The 19,698-nt window shown below is 41.1% G+C and overlaps 5 protein-coding genes across 10 annotated transcripts; 3 read left to right on the forward strand and 2 right to left on the reverse strand.

The window, feature by feature from the left end:
• Window positions 1-258: 258 nt before the first annotated feature.
• LOC132796296 (recombination repair protein 1) lies at window positions 259-3,151 on the reverse strand. 2 transcript variants are annotated; one of them, XM_060807425.1, is made up of 4 exons: window positions 1,679-3,150; window positions 1,538-1,618; window positions 1,260-1,462; window positions 259-1,194 (listed from the first exon to the last, which is right to left on the reverse strand). In XM_060807425.1, exons 1-4 carry the CDS (start codon window positions 2,967-2,969, stop codon window positions 535-537), a joined length of 2,235 nt encoding a protein of 744 aa, XP_060663408.1. In that variant the 5' UTR covers window positions 2,970-3,150; the 3' UTR covers window positions 259-534. The 2 variants fall into 2 exon arrangements, with proteins under 2 accessions (XP_060663408.1, XP_060663399.1); XM_060807416.1 differs by having other exon boundaries at window positions 1,260-1,618; window positions 1,679-3,151.
• Window positions 3,152-3,548: 397 nt separating this feature from the next.
• Window positions 3,549-5,659, forward strand: LOC132795427 (tubulin gamma-1 chain). The gene is made up of 4 exons (XM_060806130.1): window positions 3,549-3,822; window positions 3,896-4,098; window positions 4,154-4,756; window positions 4,820-5,659. Exons 1-4 carry the CDS (start codon window positions 3,774-3,776, stop codon window positions 5,387-5,389), a joined length of 1,425 nt encoding a protein of 474 aa, XP_060662113.1. The 5' UTR covers window positions 3,549-3,773; the 3' UTR covers window positions 5,390-5,659.
• A 129-nt stretch (window positions 5,660-5,788) lies between these two features.
• Window positions 5,789-7,070, forward strand: LOC132795435 (uncharacterized). The gene is given in 3 exon segments (XM_060806142.1): window positions 5,789-6,161; window positions 6,226-6,875; window positions 6,877-7,070. Coding segments are annotated over 3 exon segments (1,044 nt in total). The 5' UTR covers window positions 5,789-5,848; the 3' UTR covers window positions 6,958-7,070.
• A 187-nt stretch (window positions 7,071-7,257) lies between these two features.
• Window positions 7,258-9,769, forward strand: LOC132798249 (1-acylglycerol-3-phosphate O-acyltransferase Pnpla3-like). 2 transcript variants are annotated; one of them, XM_060810035.1, is made up of 5 exons: window positions 7,258-8,248; window positions 8,333-8,685; window positions 8,759-9,030; window positions 9,120-9,196; window positions 9,299-9,420. In XM_060810035.1, exons 1-4 carry the CDS (start codon window positions 7,406-7,408, stop codon window positions 9,164-9,166), a joined length of 1,515 nt encoding a protein of 504 aa, XP_060666018.1. In that variant the 5' UTR covers window positions 7,258-7,405; the 3' UTR covers window positions 9,167-9,196; window positions 9,299-9,420. The 2 variants fall into 2 exon arrangements, with proteins under 2 accessions (XP_060666018.1, XP_060666017.1); XM_060810034.1 differs by lacking the exon at window positions 9,120-9,196 and having other exon boundaries at window positions 7,259-8,248; window positions 9,299-9,769.
• A 1,004-nt stretch (window positions 9,770-10,773) lies between these two features.
• LOC132784646 (chromodomain-helicase-DNA-binding protein 1) lies at window positions 10,774-19,576 on the reverse strand. 4 transcript variants are annotated; one of them, XM_060790430.1, is made up of 7 exons: window positions 19,386-19,576; window positions 17,136-17,744; window positions 16,955-17,073; window positions 16,692-16,871; window positions 12,062-16,624; window positions 11,868-12,002; window positions 10,774-11,746 (listed from the first exon to the last, which is right to left on the reverse strand). In XM_060790430.1, exons 1-7 carry the CDS (start codon window positions 19,392-19,394, stop codon window positions 11,548-11,550), a joined length of 5,814 nt encoding a protein of 1,937 aa, XP_060646413.1. In that variant the 5' UTR covers window positions 19,395-19,576; the 3' UTR covers window positions 10,774-11,547. The 4 variants fall into 4 exon arrangements, with proteins under 4 accessions (XP_060646413.1, XP_060646397.1, XP_060646405.1 ...); XM_060790414.1 differs by lacking the exon at window positions 19,386-19,576 and adding an exon at window positions 19,260-19,334 and having other exon boundaries at window positions 12,062-16,621; XM_060790422.1 differs by lacking the exon at window positions 19,386-19,576 and adding an exon at window positions 19,260-19,334 and having other exon boundaries at window positions 11,868-11,981.
• Between the last annotated feature and the right edge of the window lie 122 nt (window positions 19,577-19,698).

Genomic DNA, 19,698 nt, shown 5'->3' on the forward strand with positions numbered 1-19,698 from the left:
TACATATTATTTATCGCTATTTAAGTCAATGATGAGTTACCTCCGTCTATATAATTTATCTATCCAATATTTATAATATATATTTATTTTTTTTAGTTTTTTTGTTTAAAACGTTCGTTTCTCTCAAATTTAATAATAGCTTAAATTGTCTTTTTTTTTGCATTAGAACTAAAATACAGTTAACATTTATATGCTAACTAATTTAATGGTTCGTAAACGCCTCTAAATTGCTAGAAAATGATCGAAATACACCGAAACTAAAGAGCGTGTCCACTGTTTTTTCTTTATTTAATTGGTATACTTTTATTTGATTGTATTACAGCAGAATGGAATCGAAGCATCTACAGTAAAATAATAATAAAATCAATTGTGAAACAAAAAATACTTAAGGAAATTTAGTAATTGTAAAATAAACAAAATAGAAGATAAACAAAAAACAAAGATTTGAATTATTCAGGGAACAAAAGACAATAATAAAATGTTACTTGTTTTATCAAACAACATATTCTGAACAAATATTGTATCCACGAGTACTTAAATATTTAGAAAAACTGTAATAGGGCAATGATCGCTGCCCAGACAGTGGCTCCGCATCACATTGTCAACAATGCGTGGCACAAACCGCTCGGAAACAATGCAGTAATCTAAGCGCCAGCCAACATTACGGGCGCGAGCATTAGACATATAAGTCCAGAAACTGTAAGCTCCGGTTTGCTTGGGATACAAGTGCCTAAAAGTATCCACAAATCCGAGATCCAACAGTTCAGTCATCTTTTCACGCTCTTCCTTGGTAAAGCCTGCGTTGCGTGTATTTGACTTTGGATTGGCCAAATCGATCTCCAAATGCGATACATTCATGTCGCCACAAATGACAACTGGCTTAAGGGCATCTAATTTCTGGACATACGCCTGGAACAGCTTTTCCCAGCGCATGCGTGGCTCCAAATTGACAAGCTTGCGCCCTGAATTTGGCACATAAACGTTTATCAAATAGAATTTCTCATACTCGGCAGTGATCATACGGCCTACATCATCAAACTCTTCATTGCCAATGCCATACTCTACATTTATGGGCATTATCTTGCTGTAGATAGCAACACCTGCATAGCCGCCTGGCATGCACAGCCAGTAGGGATGATAACCCGGCAGACGTGCCATTTCATCGGGAAGCTGATCGGTGACGCACTTTGTTTCCTGAAATTGTTAAAAGCATATAAATACGAGTATGTTTAAGATATATTAAAATTGCAATTCTTCACCTGCAAACACAATATATCAGGCTCCTCAAAGTCGACGAACTTGAGGCCATCCTTCTTTAGCCAGGCACGTAAACCAGCCACATTCCAGCTGGAGACTTTGAGATTAAATTCTTTGTCCGTTGGCGGTGGGAAAAGAGTTTTATCGTAGCTGCCAGCGGCGGGTGCATCGGTTTTTTGTACAGCTTGCTTTTTGGTTTTGGATGCTGGAAAACAAAAGTTGATCACGTTTTGCAAACTTTTCAATACAGCAAGACGACAACCGGGATCCACCAACGTACTTGTTGAACCGTCTGCTTCACTCACTGCCACAGCATCACTATTATCCTCAGTCTCGGCGGCTGTTCGCTTGCGACCTCGAGCTAAAAATATACTAAGAATAAAGCTGCTGTCCTAATATATTATGTCTTGTATTATCTTACGTGGTTTGTTTGCTGCTGGAGCCGGATCTTCATTTTGGTCATCATTTGTGGCTCGTTTTGGGGCGCGCTTCTTGGCCGCTGGTGCTGCAGCAACCTCTTTGACTTGTGGCTGATCATCTGCATCTCCATTCATAGCTTTTTTGCCACGTTTCTTCGCCGGCACTTCAACTTTGTCATCATTAGCATTCTTACGTTTACCAGTCGTTTCCTTGCTTACAGCTTTTACTTCAGTCTCCGACTGTGGTGGCGCCACAACCCCATCTTCCTCTAGAATTTCGGATATTTCCGTATCTGCCAGACGTTTGTTGCCCCGCCCACGCTTCTTCGTTGCTGGGGCAGTTTCGCTACCCGATGCTGATGAAGTCTCAGTGCTTTCCTTTTTGGCCTCTTTTACATCTTTATCAGCATGTTCCGTGGCAGCGATTAGTTCGTTGTCCACGTTCTCTGCGAGCTCCTTTTTGCGTCCTCGCGCTTTCGGCTTCAAGTCCTTGCTCGCCACTTCAGGGACTTCTCCGGCCTGCGTTTTTGTGTCGGCTGTCTTCTTAGCGCGTCCTTTGCCTTTGCTGGCACTGCGCTCCACTGTCTCTTCTGGCGCCAAGTCCTTGCTTACTGTATCTTCTTCCGTTTGAGGGTTTGTCTCCGCTTTTTTAGCGCGTCCCTTGCCTTTACTTACTGTATGCTCTACGGGGGCTAAGGTAATCTCTTTTTTGGCCCGAGACTTTGTGGGTTTAGCTACAATTTCCTCTTCAACTGCCTCAGTTGTTGGTTTTTTGGCACGTCCTCTTGGCTTGGGCGGTGCAGCATCTCCAATTTCCACGGGCTCTTCTGGTAGCTTTGCTTTACCGCGTCCCGCACTTTTTTTTACAACATCCTCTTGCACTTTCAGTTCCTTTGAATCCAGAATGTCATTCGCTTTGGGGGCAACCACTTTCTTGCTGCGTGCCCTACCTTTAACAGCAACGGAGGATGAGGGTAAGTCATCTGTAGCAGAAAAGTCATCCCTAAGTGGCTCCTTCACTTCAGCTTCTTTTTCGTTAGTTGCCTTTCGTTTGCCTCTTGAGGTAATTTTCTTTGCCACAACAGTTTCAGCTTTCTGTACATCATTGGTATCTTCGGGCGGGCTAGCAGCAGATACCGCCGCCGTCTTGCCGCGCGCTCTGCCTTTCAGTGGTTGCCCAGAAGCATCAGCGGCGTCGCTGGCAGCTGCAGTTGCAGATGCCACTTCGATGCCATTTGTTGCTGACAGCTCGACGGGCGTTACTTGCTTTTTTTGCACTTTTGCGCGAGGCATTTTTACTGTTTTTTATACGGAGCAAAACAATTGTTCAGTTCGGCAGCGTCGTTCACACAATTTTCAATGCGTCGTTGTCTTTTTCGCTTTTCGCACCTTTTTCAAATGTGGGTAAACGCCAAGAACAACAACCGACTATTAACGCTGCGCGGGCAATGGCAATGCCTTCCTTGGAAGCCGGCTTTTTTTTTTTTTACCGCGCCTGAAATATTTGGCATATTCATGACTATCGATGCTTTCGATTATACTGGTATTTCAAAAAAACCCAAAACAATTTTTTTAATACTTAAAATACGGTTTACAATATACTATAATTATTTTGATAAGCGTCGTTGTTATTAATAATGATTAAATCAATTTTTATAAATTATATTTACATTTCAAACATTCACAATAATCGATGGCTTCGATTAATTTGCTATCTTAAAGTGATATAAATGATTTTGCTATATTTATAAAGCTTTAAAATATATATTTATGTTTTTTAATGCTAATATTATAGTTAAATTAAAAAAGAAAATCAAATTTTAAAAATTTCGATTATAACACATCGACAATTGAAGCTGCATTCTTGCAATACATTTATCGATTTTATTCAGTTTTTCAGCGCTACCCGCTGTATAATTTATTTAACTTTTTTACATATAAATAATGGTTAATTATATCAATATTACGTGTTTTTAGTTTAATGAGTACATAAATTAAAGAACTATCTGCATAGAAGCACAAAGCGCACAACAAGAATTCTACAACAAGAGGACCTTTCAGCATCATCATCGACATAGAACATCGCATCTCGTCCAAATGCCTAGTGAAATAATTACTTTACAGCTGGGCCAATGCGGGAATCAAAGTGTGTAGAATGCAAACTTCAGATGAATTATTCTTTGTCATTGTGAAAATTGCGTTATTATTAATATTTTTAGTTGGCTTTGAGTTTTGGAAACGCTTGTGTTTGGAGCATGGCATCTCACCAAGTGGCGTATTAGAAGACTTTGCCACCGACGGGTTGGACCGCAAGGATGTGTTCTTTTATCAAGCAGATGACGATCATTATATACCGCGAGCAGTGCTGTTGGATTTGGAGCCGCGTGTCATTAATACTATTATGACCTCAGCTTATTCCAAGGTGACTGCTAATTTATAAATTACTTGTAACCTATTAATGAAAGCAGAGTCTTTAGCTGTATAATCCCGAGAACGTTTACTTGTCCAAGCATGGCGGGGGAGCTGGCAACAACTGGGCATCTGGTTATAGCCAAGGCGATAAGTTGCAAGAAGAGATTTTTGATATAATTGATCGCGAGGCAGATGGCAGCGATTCACTGGAGGGATTCGTTCTATGCCATTCCATTGCTGGAGGTACTGGCTCTGGAATGGGATCATTTTTAATGGAACGTCTTGCCGATCGTTATCCCAAGAAACTCATTCAAACATATAGCGTGTTCCCGAATCAGGAGGAAATCAGCGATGTTGTAGTGCAACCCTACAATTCAATGCTGACACTTCGCCGATTGATAACAGCTGCGGACAGTGTTGTTGTCCTGGATAATACGGCATTAAATCGCATTGCATGCGATCGCTTGCATTTACAGAACCCAACATTCACGCAGATTAATACGTTAGTCTCGACTATAATGAGTGTGAGCACTACAACTCTGCGTTATCCATCGTACATGAATAATAATCTCATTGGATTAACAGCACCGTTAATACCAACGCCTCAGCTGCACTTCTTAATGACAGGATATACACCATTAACCAATGACGCGAATCTCAGCAATCAAGTAAGTTCAGCAGCATGAATGACCAAAGCGCTATTTGTTTGTAACTATCAATTGTCCAAATAGGCTGTGAACGTGCGCAAGACAACTGTGCTTGACGTGATGCGTCGCCTGCTGCAACCAAAAAATATGATGGTGTCTACAGGTCCCGACAAGACCAATCATCACTGTTACATATCCATTTTAAATATAATACAGGGCGAGGTGGATCCCACCCAGGTGCACAAATCGTTGCAGCGTATAAGAGAACGTAAATTGGCCCAATTTATACCATGGGGTCCAACATCTATTCAAGTGGCGCTCTCACGTTCTTCACCTTACGTTCAAAGCAGTCATCGTGTCTCAGGCTTAATGTTGGCCAATCATACAAGCATTTGCTCTCTGTTTGAGCGCGCATTAAGTCAGTTTGATAAGTTGCGCAAGCGTGGCGCCTTTCTCGATCAATTTCGCCGAGAAGACATATTCAAGGACGATTTGAGTGAATTAGATGAATCGCGGGAGATTGTGGATGGTCTGGTTCAGGAGTACGAGGCGGCCACACGGGTAGACTACTTGGAGTTTTCGGCTAATAGACCAAGTAAATCAGAAGGCGATACGAGGTCTGAGGAAGCCAAGTCTGTGAAGTCAGATATTTAAGCCATAAAATTGTTTGTGCCATTAAGATTTATTAAGACATATATGTACATTTATATATAGGTGATATGATTGTTGCTCACGATTGACACGTAAGGATTATAAATCCTTCAAGTATTCAGACACCATAAATTGTTTAAGTATCATGTTTAGATATGTCCGTACGTACGGTTGTCAGTTGAGTGTCTAAAAATGTCACAACAAATTGTACTTGCACCTCCACATTTCGTTTCTTAGCTAATAAAATGTTTCACAAGAATACAATTTCTTAAAATACTTTAAATAGAGTCATCCGTCTGAAACCCTAACGGTTGATTATTTTAAAAAATCTATCTATCTAATGATAGACCGATAAATCGTGGTGGTGGGTAGATATTTAATCGATACATAGCTTCGGTACGATAAATATGCATTTCTTTATTAAACGCAATACGACATTGTGCTTGTGTTGTATTCTTAAGAATGGCACAAAATGTACCTGTTGTGGGCTCCGAAAACGAGATAGGGTCTAAAATTTCAACGTTCGCAGTTATTGACTTAGAGACGACAAATTTGCCACAATACAATCAAAATCGAGTTAGCATCACTGAGATGTGCATTTATGCTTTCGATTCTGCGATTTTGAAAGATAATCCAACGGAGAGTCTGGAACTACGAGACGATGTGTCACCCGAATTATGCCAGGAGCCACCCCGACCGCCCAGAGTGTTGCACAAATTGAATTTACTCTTCCAACCCTCAATGGCAGTTAATCCAGTAAGTGAGCATATTACTGGTTAGTATCCGCCTCATAAATTAGTTATTCTGATTGTGTTAATGGTATTTACTTAATAATTTAGGATTAAGCAATTATCTGCTGGAACGAGAATCCAAGTTAAACGAAAATGCCGGTCAACTGGTTTTAAGGTTCATTGAGCATTTGCCAGCTCCAGTTTGTTTGATTGCTCACAATGGATGGCACTTTGATTTTCCTATTATAAGGAAGTCTTTTGATAAGCTCAATATACAGTTTCCAGCCTCATTGCGTTGTGTGGACTCTCTTCGCGCCTTTATGGAAATTGACGATAAGCGAAATGAAGATTTATGTATGCGAAAATCAACGACATCCATTGTGGAGCCTGAATCCAAACCGTCTAGTTCCAAAGAAGTTGACTTTGAGGCACGGAATAACAAGACACCAGAGCGTCCAACCTTGCCACGTGACGAAGCTGTACGAAAACGCAAGCGTTTAAGCGACGGTTGTGATGATGAAGACATTATTGATCTGACATTAGATTCACCTGTAAAACGTACGCCGCAAAAATTTCGATCTCGACGTCAACTGTTTGAGGGCTTAAAATGTGCCACGACTAAGCGTATTCCACCGCAAGGTTCCTATAGATTGGGTAACTTGTTTTACAAAACCTTTAGTCGTCCAGCTATCGATGCACATCAAGCTGAGGCCGATGTCCAAATGCTCACACAGCTGGTGCAACATTATGGTACTGATTTTTTTAGCCTTTGCGGAAGAGCAATCCATTCCATTCAGCGAAGTTATACCACTTGGCGGGACGATTAGGAATAACAAATAACCAAAACATATTATAGGAAATTGCATGTTTATTTTTATTAATGTAGATAGAATATGACTCTTTGTAAACAAATTTTAAAATTATATATTTTTGTAATGTGTACAAGTGGAATAAATTTTATAAAAATGTTCATATATATTTTATTTTATTTACTTATTAAAAGTGAATGTGATAAGCACATACTTAAGAATCCACTCTCTCGCAAAATATAATCGCAATTTTAAATGTTACAAATGTATCGATATATGGTAATCGGTTGACCGATGTTTTTGTACAGTCTGAACTGTAATCACATCAGCTGTTCCCAAACAAAGACTCAGAACGATTAACGTTGCGAAAAACAGCAGAGATAAAACGCTAACAGAGATCAAAATACAAATAGTCGTTGTTGTCCAGACTCAGTTTTATTAACGGCGAGTGAAAAAACAATCAAAGAAGTGAACAAATAATGAATCTTTCCTTTGCTGGCTGCGGTTTTTTGGGTATTTATCACGTCGGTGTCGCAGTGTGCTTCAAGAACTATGCACCACATTTATTGTTAGAAAAGATTGGTGGAGCCTCGGCTGGTTCCCTAGCCGCATGTTGTTTGCTCTGTGATCTGCCACTGGGCAGCATGACCTCTGATTTTTTCCGTGTGGTCAATGAAGCACGTCGCCATTCCCTTGGACCGTTCAGTCCATCGTTTAACATACAGACTTGCTTGCTCGAAGGATTACAAAAACATTTGCCTGAAGATGCTCATAAGCGAGTTAATGGACGTCTTCACATATCACTAACCAGTGTTTTTGATGGCCAGAATGTTATCATATCCGAGTTTGAGTCGCGCGAAGAGGTTCTACAGGCGTTACTCTGTGCTTGCTTTATTCCTGGATTCTCGGGTATATTGCCACCTCGGTTTCGTGGAGTACGTTACATGGACGGCGCATTTTCTAACAATTTGCCTATATTGGATGAGAATACGATTACAGTCAGTCCATTCTGTGGCGAAAGCGACATTTGTCCGCGGGATCAAAGCTCACAGCTATTTCACTTCAACTGGGCAAACACAAGCATCGAGATCTCACGACAAAATGTCAATCGATTTGTGCGCATTCTTTTTCCGCCACGTCCTGAGTTCCTCTCCAAGTTTTGTCAACAGGGCTTCGATGATGCTCTCCAATTCTTGCACCGCAACAATCTAATAAACTGCCGACGTTGTGTGGCAGTTCAGTCTACATTTGTGGTGTCCGAGACAGTTGCACAACCTCCAGAATTCGATCCAGAGTGCCGGGAATGTAAGCGGCATAGAAAGGTTTGTATAATGCTAATTACAAAAGCAATATTTTATATTGCTGATTGCTATATTTATGACATATGTATTGCAATTGTTGTCTAGGACGCTTTAAGCTCTAATATGCCACAGACCGTGCTGGACGTCATACAAGATTACATTGAACAGGCAAATAAGGGCTTGGCTAACTGGATATTTAAGCATCGCGGAATCAAACTTTTATCGCTGCCAGCTACAGTGCCAATGGACTTCTTACTGGCGACAGTGTATAAAATTACAAGTCTGACCCCGAAATTGACAAAGCAAATGCGTCAACTGGCTAATCAGCTTAATAATGCGATTCAAATGCGTCTATTTAGCAAATTTACGCTATATGATCAGCCACATTTTGATACCACTGGCTTGTTACATTCAAGCCGTTTATATGGACCACGAGTTTCGATACTCGTTGATGAGTGGTTGGTCCAATATTCGCCCGTATTCGGGCTTAAAAAATACTCATTAATTGAAAATATTTTCCTTTACTTGTAGCGGCGCATCTCCATTAAATGTGGATGTTGATAACTTTGAACATGTTCTCAAGATGAGTACGCATAATGACGCTTTATATGCCTACTATTACACGGATAACAGCACCAATCATGTGAAAGTTACCGAAATCTTTGATTTTGATGAAATGACAGAACACGGTGAACTAGCAACCAACTTGCAACTGTATGAGGGCTCTGTAGAAGATCATCCCAATCCACGCCAACCACATTCTCACAATGCTGTCGTCAGTGAATGGAATGGCGTCGAGTCCGGTTAGTATGATAAACCTGCTATAGGGCATCTATACATCATCCATTTTATCATTCATCATCATCATTATTGACTAACCCATTTCTTACAGTACAAATAATGCCCACAACACCTGAATTGCACGATGTCGCCTTTTAAAGCACTCATAAAAACCATTGCCATTGTCAGGTATTTTAGCATTGTATGCCTTTCATAAAGTCTTGATTTATTTATATTGCGATTATTATATCGATGTACATAATATACAAATGTACCTTTGTTGATTTATAGACTTTTTTATTGATGCTCAATCCCCAATTTCGACCGAACTACCTATGCAAGGAATGGCTCAACTGGCGTTTTTTTCCACCGTCAACATCGAACATAACACGACTGGTTTCAATGAACCACAGGCTGAAGCAAATTCGAATACGTCTAACGATTTGTGTATAGAAATTGAATGAGACCCAACATGACACAGACTCAATATCGAATTTGTAATGCAACATTTCCAAAGCGGCTCTTAGCTAAGCGATGAGCCATTTAGCTTTCCGTTAGCTTGTAATACTTATAATCGTAGTACGAAAACGTATGTACCTATGTAATTTATATATTTTATGTAATCTCCATTTGCTACTGCTGGTTGCACATCATTGAAATTTTATATACTCTTGCCTGTTCTAATGTAAAACTTCAAACCGAGACTCATCTATGTTAAATGTCTCCTGTATCGAATAATAAATAAATTAATATATAAAGAAATATTTAAAAATGCTGCAACTTATTTAGCTTTTTCCTAAAAATCAGCGCGTGGAATTGTAAACTGATATGAAATTTCTGTGAAGGCGACGGTGCTCGTATTGGTTAGAACCAGGAATTTCCGAGCCTACAATTAAGCTGACATTGAGTTATTTTAATTATTAATAATGGGGAAACCGAGGGAAAACCCTACACATCAGTAAGATTTTTCTCTGGATTAATTCTAAAAAGGGTAAACAGACCACCATGACGAATATCTTTTATATTGCGATCAATTACAGTTTATATTTGTCACCCAACCTATCCTTTATATAAAAGTATGGCTTTCGTATTTCGTACGACAAAAAAATTGCAGCACTTGAGCAATCGAATAAGGCCTGAAAAAATTCTAAGCAATTGAGAAAGCTAAAGTTGAGTGAGCTCAAGACCCGTTTTCAAAAAAGCAGAACAGTGCGGTGATATCATTTGCAGCCTTTTTTCCTTATAAAACGATTGCTTGAATAACTTCAAAGTTTTACATGAACTATACTTAGGAATTTTAAAGACTATTATTATTGTGTGTAATGCTTTAAACTTGGGTTTGGGCGTGACAAATGTCTAAAATTAACTTGATCTACGTCCAACTTTGTTATGGCTAGGTGTTTATCCAATATATATATGCATATGCTATGTTATGTAAAATACTGGTTGAAACCATATTCCGCAAATTCCATCTAATATTTATTATATCTTAAAATTCACTTAACACTTTTCGAAATTTAAATCTCAACTAAACTTTCACTTACAAAGTATATTTTTGTAATTTATGAGTCAAAGGCAATGACACCCAAGTTTAAAACATTTATATTTTAAGATTAAAATAAAAATGGGATATCTACGCACTTACATGAAAAAGCATGAGTCGATGTTAGCAGTGCACGAACCCCATGTATCCTATTTTCCCAATTTTAATTTCATATACCGAAAGTAAGTCTTTGGCCATCCCTTCCGCAAATAAAAATTAAAGGTTGTACATAATGCATTTTATAATTTAATGATATACATACATATTTATAGACTTCAGATACTACAACATATGTTATATATACTTATTTCTACATATTAATATTAGCTAATTTACATACTCGTCTCCCAGGGCTGTAACTCTATATATGGTATATAAAAGTGCTCAAGCACTGACATAGAAACGAATTCTTATATTTTCTTTCATTTCATTTATATTTATTTTTTCTTTGTTTAATATTTAAACATAATCGAATCATTCATTGTTTGCGTTTATTAATTTAGTGAGAATTTGTTGTTATTTTAAAAGCTTTCAAAAGACTTATTAAATTGGCATTCGCCGGTAATTTTCTGTACAGTATAAAAATTGCCATGAACAAAACCTAAAACTACGGTTTATACAAGGGAAATTGTAAAATTACCTACTTTACGTAATTTGTGTTGTTTCGATCTCTTTTTGTTGAGCGCCTGAAACGCCCCCATGAACAAAATATACGGTTTATATATAATTTAAATTTACAGTTCAATTTATAAATAGCTGCTATATATTACTTGCACATATCTTTAGCTATATATGTATTATACCTAAACTGTATATGTTTGTTGTTCTGTGTCGTGTTATTTATTGTATCTTGTGTGTATGAGTGTGTGTAAATGTTGCTCATGCATTGTGCCAAGATCGTTACGGAAAGATTAGTAGCGTCTGACACAAGACACCACAGCCAAACTTAAAACTAACCTATATGTCTGTATATACAATTTCTGGCAACAGATGCTCCTCACGTCTGCGTGCGACGTTCATATTCGCTGCGTCTATAATCAGGAGGATAGTCACGAGGCATCACAGGATATGGACGTGGTTCTCCACGATATCCTTGAGGCGGCGGCGGCAGTCCAGGCACCATATTGTTCGGCAAATAATAATTGGGCGGCAGGTAATGGCTTGAGTATGCATGTGGCGGTAGGGCGGAAGGGTATCTATAGTAAGAAATTGAAATCAATTAGCCAACTTTGAATTTAAACTTCTATAATAACAAATTAAATGACAACTTCCAACTTCCAACTTAACTTTGTATTTTCGAAATATGACACTACTTACCTACGCTTGTCAGGCCGTCGCTCACGATCGCGTTCGCGATGATCACGATGATAACCACTACTGGCAGCACTACCACCTCCTCCACTGCGCTGGTACAATGTATCATATCGCTCCCTTTTGTAATCAAAGTTGTAGCTATGTTAAATGGTGGTGAGCTTATTAATTATATAAATTGATATGAACTTTTTACATACCGATCACGAGTATGCCAACGATCCATTTCGGAAGAATAGCCTGTTGGCACAGGTTGTTGATCAAAACGCCGACTGCTGCCTATACCCGATGGCGAATTAGGTCCTCCACGTCGAGCACTATTTCCTTCATATCCACTAGGAGCTCCACCACCTGCGCTAACATAGTAATCGTCGCCTCTATGATGTTTTTTGCGCTGATCTTCGTGACTACCGTGCCGCGACGATGTAGCTGCATCCATGTTAAGCCGCTTAAAAGACATAGATTTGAGGTTGTCGCTGATGCCAGTGTTGGTCATGCCCAAGCTGCTGGCTTCAGCATCGTTCTCATCGCGCTTCCTTTTCATTGGCGACTCGTTGGTGAAGCGACGATTTGATTTATCGTCACAGCCAGCACCAGAGTAGCGTGACTCGCGCTCTTTATCTTTGTCCTTTTTCTTTTTTTTACCGCTCTTGTCTCGTTCCTTCTCCTTATCAACAGTGGCACCGTTTTCTGCCCGTGAACGTCTAGAACGTCCACTTTCAGGGCTTATTGAATTTGTTGTATCCTTTGGAGTTTCCGGCTGCGTCTGTTGTTTTAGTGCATGCTTGTAAATCTTAAATAGACGCTTTGCATCCAGCTCTGTGAATTTGGACACAAAATACCACAGATTGCTACGCCATTCCTTCTTCTCTGATTCCCCATAAGGTTGCAAGCATACGTCAATTTGACGTCCAATTTGCAATAGACAGTCGCGTGTCTGCTGCAACTGATCCTGTTGCGACAGGCTGAGATCGGGCTGATCTAAAGCCTTCAAAGCTTTTTTAACCGGTCGCATTTTTTCCTTGCATTCATTGAAGATACTTGGATCTAAATCACCCAGAACTTCCAAGGCTCGTGGCTCATTATTGGCTGTAAAGTGCATTGGTTTGTTGCCATTATTGTCCGAAGCGCTTGTTTTCTTGCTCCGCGTCTTTGATTTTTTCTTCTTTTGCCCACTGGTATGTTCCGCCGTTGCGGAAGATGCGACTGGGGAGGCAACGAGGCTGGCACCATCTGCTGCGGTTCTGGAACTGTTTTCGCCAGGTAACGTGGAACTGCCATCGTCAATGGTGCCATCTTTACGCTCTGGCGTGCTGACCGCTGTCGTGTTCAAGCTAACGCTTGTTTTCATTTTACGCGGACGACGTTGACGTCTTTGGTCACCTTTAGTCAGTTCCACATTCTTTTTGATGATCTTCAGCAGGTATTCTGCTCTGGATTGCAAGTGCTTGGTTTGCGGCTTACGTGTGTCATTGAGCAGTATTTTTTCACTGAGCTTAAGCGTTGGATCCAGTTTCATCTGTTCCCAGGAACCAATTCCATATTGATAAATTCCACGCAGCAAAGCGGTATCCTCTTCAGTGCCCCACTCTACATCGAAATTGGGTGAACGGGTTTTTATATTAAATACCCATTGTTGTCGTTCCTGCGCTGAACTGGGCATTAGCTCATTAAGTGGCTGCAACTCCTCCTCGCAAGAGAGCAGGGTTTTGGCATTGAATGAAACGCCTCCCAGTTTGATCGAGTAGGTCGCGCGTGGTCGTCGCTGCTTGTTGCCCTGCTGCTGCAGCTCTTCTTCCTTTACAGTCTTGGTTTCTTCCTCCTTGTGTTCGTTAAGGAACTGTACGCAACGATCGTGCAGCATCTCACCAATACGCTTCAGTTCAGCCAGTGGCTTCTCTTGCAGCTCTGCATCACATGCAATTGCCTCCAGACGCATCAACGGCGCAGGAAACTTCTTGTAACTGCGAATGAAGCGACGCAGCTCGGCATCACTAAAACCAATAATTTTCTCCTTCATTGCTGGACGACCACGCTTCCGTTGTCTGCTGCCATCTTCGCCGCCACCGCCACTGGCATCTGAACCTAGCTCATAGTCTGAATCGGCAGAATCATCACCCTTGGAGCGTGCGGCACCCTTAGCCAGACCTCGTTTTCCAGCATCGTTTTTATTAGCCGCAGTCGTTTTGCGACGCGGCGGCAGGTACAAGTCCTCCATTTCTTTGGCGCGTTCCTGATCCTCAATAACCTTTCGAAAGCCTTCAGGTATTATATCGTCCCAGTCTTTGCTGTCGTCCTCCTCGTCATTAGCCTGTTGATCTTTACTCGTCGATTCGCTTGGCTCATCCTCTTGAAAAGCAGCGATACTGGCCACCTTGAACGCAGAAAGTAAATCATCACCAGGCATTTCAGGATCTTCGTTGCGAGTCTCAGCACGGCGCAGAATTTCATCAATATCGCAAACAAGCTCTTCCTCATGCTCCTGCTCGTCCTTGAAAAGTTCCTCGGCTCCGAATTTAAGAATGGCTGACAAGTCATCCTTGTTAAACGGATTTGAGTTTGACGAATGACCATTGCCGCTCTTATCAAGCACTGTTCTACCCGTGGTATCCATACGTTGTATTACTAAATGATCAAGGACCATTTTCTGTTTGGCTCGCTCGACAATTTGTTCCTCAACCGATCGGGCAGTTACAAGACGATATATGTTTACTTGATTCTTTTGGCCAATGCGATGGGCACGCGCCTGCGCCTGCAAGTCATTCTGTGGATTCCAATCCGAATCGAATATAATGACTGTATCTGCAGTGGCCAAATTAATACCTAAACCACCTGCACGTGTCGATAGCAGAAAGCAAAAATCCTGACTACCCTCGGCGTTAAAGTGATCCAATGCCTGGCGTCTCATCTCCCCTTTAATACTGCCATCCAAGCGTTGAAATGAAAAGTGGCGTTTCTGCAGATAATCAGCTAGTACGTCAAGCATACGCACCATCTGTGAGAAAATAAGCACTCGATGGCCAGTCTCCTTAAGGCGACACAACAGTTTATCCAACAGCACCAGCTTTCCAGAGCCCTTGAGCAGCATCTGTAGCGCTTCATCCTGCTGCAGACCGAGCAACTCAAACTCTGAGGGTCGTATAAGGGCAGCATGATTGCAGCACTTCTTCAGCTCAATTACAATATTTAGAAAAGTGGAGGTGGATCCGCGTTTTCCCTTGCGCAGGGCATCGAAATTTTTGGTGAGTATCCACTTATAATACTGTTTCTGCAATGATGTCATCTCAACACGTAAGATTTGCTCAACTTTGGCAGGTAACGATTTCTCCACATCTTTCTTTACGCGCCTCAGAATATATGGCTCTAACTGCTGATGCAGACGAGTATACCCCTTGTCCTCGGCATTGCCATGTTGCACCTCAAAGTTTTCCCAAGTATCGAATTTTTCGGGCATTATGAAGTGCAGTAGAGCCCACAATTCCTTTAGTGAGTTTTGCAGTGGTGTTCCCGTAATCAGCAGACGATGATTCGTATCGAACTCCTTGAGTGACTTATAGAGTAGCGAATCATCATTTTTTAGGCGATGCGCTTCATCCACGAGCAAAGCTGCCCACTGCAGCGTACCCAGAAATTGTTTATCCTTCAAGACTATCTCGTAGGTAGTCAGTATGCAATTGAATTTCAGTCTTTTTGAGCCCTCGAACTGCCACTCATACTGCTGTATTAGCTCACGGGACTTCACATCGCCTAGATACGTAACGACATTCATGTCGGGTGCCCACAAATCGAATTCCCGCTGCCAGGCGGTCATTGTACTAAGCGGAACCACGCACAGAAAAGGACCATATAGATGATGCAGCTTAAAGAGTGCATAAAGAAAACATATTGTTTGTATGGTCTTTCCAAGACCCATTTCATCGGCCAGAATCACCGAATTTTCCTTGCACCACGAGTGCAACAGCCAGTTGAGACCATCCATTTGATAGTCCCGCAATGTTAAACCTTCCACCAGAAACTCCGGTTGCCCCTTGATACGTGAGAACTTCGGGCGATACTTAATCACACGGCAGTGCCGCGATGGCGTACACTTGGAGCTTTCTCTGTCGGTAAACTGCTCCACACAGCGTAGCCATTTGCGTAGCACAAGTGTTGCGTCCTCCCATGTGGACTCCGCATATGGTAATGATTGCCATTTGCATAGATACTCTTCGCTGCCATCGTCGGGTTTGGTGCCGCGTGCAATGATGCGATCCACATTATTGTATGATTTCAACAAATCGTGCTGCAACTCCAACTGACACTCAAAGTAATCGATATCCTCGGGTCCAGCATATCGACGCCAGCAAGCCGTTTCCTCTTCTTTCTTAATGAAATTATCCAGTTTTTTCATACCTTTTGCCTTCATTTCACGCAGCGTAATCTCCGACTCCCAGGTATTGTGTATGTAGCTCCAACCCTTCCATTTAATGAGGTATTGTACCTCAGACTCTGATGAGTCATCAATGCCTTCATTTGGGTCGCAACCGTTTTCCTCAATGGCGTATATAGTTGTCTGATTTCCAGTGCAGGCTTTTTTGCCAACGCGCTGCGCTAAAATGCGTTCGATAGTCTCGCATTTCTCCTCCTCCTCAGCAGCAGCTGCATTTGCCGCCACTTGCGTCTCATCATACTCGAGCTCCAGTAGATCCTCAGAATCTGTGGCTTCATCCTCAGAAGCCTCTTTGTAACTAACTGCGGCGGCGGTGCGACGCGTGGCACAACTGCTTATGAAATAGAAAATATCAATGGTCATTTGCGTTTTTGAAACTATTGCAAGTTTTGTTAACCAACCGTTTGCTGGGATCATCATCGTCACTATCCTCTGAGCTGAATGACTTTACGCGCCGGCGCTGCTGCTGTTGTGACTGTTTGGAGCCGCCAGAGCGGGCATTGCACTTACGCTTTTGTCCGGCAAACGGCGCCTCATCGCTGTCAGCGTCATCGCTTTCATCACTCTCATCAGAGTCCCAGCTGGGTAAGTGAAAAGACACATGATTAACAAAAGCAATTAGAAAGAGTTCAACTAGTTCGTAACTTGGAAAATGAAAACTCACTTTTGCTTCTTCTTCTTTTTGACAGGCTGAGGGCGTTTTGACTTATCAGCCGAAGCTGGCGGCGCTTTGCGCGGTTGTCGCGTGGATCGCTTAGGTCTGTAATCATCCTCTTCATCCTCCTGCCATGTTATCGAAATATTTTCTTAATTTTTTCATGAACTGTAAACCGATATCAACTTACGCTGCTGCTACTACTGCTGGAGGACGAGGGCGATGCATTGGCAGAACTTTCACTGGCATCTTCATCGGCACTTGCTTCGCTGCCCGAGGCTGCCTGTGCCTGTAATTGTGCTTGTTGCGGCAAATGCTGCTGCTCATCATCATCCTCATCTTCCTCATCGTCATCATCATCCTCATCCTCATCGGCTGCTTTAGGCAGTGTTGCAGCTGAAGTGCCGGAGGAGCTGCTGCTATTGCTCGTGTGTAATTTACTATTGTTGTTATTTGTTCTGTCAGGTTCGCCTCCAACCTCTGCCTCAGAGTCGGAGTCACTGGTACTGGAATCGCCGCTGGAACTCTCGTTCTCATGACCATCCGTAAAGCCATTTGTTGTTGATGTTTTATTATCCGCTTGAGCGGCCAATGCTGTTGGTGGAAGACTAGCCACCGTTGGTTTGGTAACTGTCGGCTCCGGGGAGCTGCGTCCATCACTTGAATTACCTGAGGAACTGTCCGAATCAGAGTCGGAACCAGAGGAGCCACTGCCACTTCCGCTGCCACTACCACTGGCATCTTCGCGTGTGTCATCTTGTTCGTCTGAGCCTATACTATGCGACGATTCATTGAGTGCCTGGCATAAGATGAATAAGAATGATTATGGGAACAATAATACGAAATTACAATAAGATCGCACATTCTCAAACTAAATAGCAAATAAAAATGATTTTTTTTAGAAATGTTTACAAGAAATACGGGTAACACAATATGTGAGTAGACAATAAACATGCTACGAATTTGTTGAAAACTTAAACTCGATCCTATTATTTATATTTAACGGATCCATTCGATTAGACGTGCTTTGAGCACGATACAAACGCATCCCCATATAAAATTTAAAATTGTTTAGGTTTAGCCTCTAATCCGGTCCAGAATCGACAATTTCTTTAACTCTGCGATCGGCATTCAATAGTTAGATTAATTCGATAACTCATTCTTTACTTGACATATTTCGGTAAAACTACATCCTCGCCAGCATTCATGGAGTGCATCTTCTCGCTAATCTTTCAATGCATTGGTTGTCATACTTTTATACAATTAAATTGATTTATTCACAAATCAAATAAGTGAATTGTAAAGGAACACATTTTCTTAAGGCCACATGATCGCCAATACGTGCCTAATCCTGTCCAGAACTCAAAGGAATGCTTAGAATATCTTGCTAAGCCGTTATTCCCTCATATTTCAATGAATGGCGCGATCAGAGACGTGAATAAATCGAATGACATACATTCCAGCATTTAACTGAGCTGTAAATCGCTGTTACACGGCCAATCCTCTCCAGACATTGCACTTTTAAGGTTTTAAACAAATAATTTCAATGGAAATTGCAAATAGTCATCAAATCTTCTCTTGGCACGCAGGCGCAATAAACAGAAAATCGAAAAATAACACTCCTCATGCAATCCTGGCTAGAAATATCAAGAAATACCTCAAAAATACAAGGTTCTTATAGTTCTACTAGTGATTTCTGGGACAAAACCCACAAAATAGTTGATTCAATGCACCGACTGCAAGGTAAAAATTGTTTAAAACATATTTTTATACAAAAAAATTATGAAAACAGAAAATTCTTGGTCGGTTGACTTTTGGCGGGCAGAAACCCTTTGGAAATAGGCGAAAATTCCATGGATTTGAGCTCGAGGAAAACTTTGCACCTCGCAAAATATGATTACGTAATCGATGAAAATTTTCTATTGCCACTAGAATTATGAGAAAATTATGCATTTTAGTGCATTTTCGATGCGGCATTCGATGAAAACAAACCGAAATACCCAAATTCAAACGAAAATTACGAAAATGGGTACCCAATCAAATTTCACAAATTTAACACTGTCTGCCACGTTGAAGCTTCGGGCATCGGTTAACGTTGAAAAAACTGTGAAACACCCTTCGAATTAGAATATTTCAGCACTATTAGTGAAGAAGTCGCCTTTTTATAGCGATTCAATCGCGTTGCAAAGTGACGGGAGTCTCAAACGGGGGGGAAGTCACCTCTTGGGTCGTCTCTTTGTGGTGGTGCCTGCCACACCCACGAAATAAGCTTGGAATTCGGATATTACACGTAGTTTCTCAAAATAATACTCACACAATGACTAGAATTCAACTGATTAATATCGCCTTGTTTCGAATGATAGCAAAATTTCATAGTTTTCTTGTTATTTTTTTTCTCTTACACGACGTTCACTGTCACAACTTTTCAAGGCCTACTTACCTGGCTCATTATATTTTCGTGGTAGCACACAGAGTTGCCTTGCAGCGCTCATTAAACATGCAATACACTTGTTAACGGTTTTGGCAAATGTTTATGTTGATCTTTAAAGTGAGTCACTTGTTTTTAAATGCAGTTTTCAACCACACAAAAGATGTTCACGTCGTCTTGGGTCTATTGCAGTAAAAAATACGCCATTTTGTTTTAAGCAGAGTTGTATTTTGGTGAAGCATTATCGACTCTGCTGGGTTGCTAGTACTTATTTATCGATATCATCACTTCGCATCACACCTGTTTCCGATAACATTCAGCTGTT

This window comes from Drosophila nasuta, chromosome 2L (assembly GCF_023558535.2).
Source record: "Drosophila nasuta strain 15112-1781.00 chromosome 2L, ASM2355853v1, whole genome shotgun sequence".
Taxonomy (NCBI): Eukaryota; Metazoa; Arthropoda; class Insecta; order Diptera; family Drosophilidae; genus Drosophila; species Drosophila nasuta.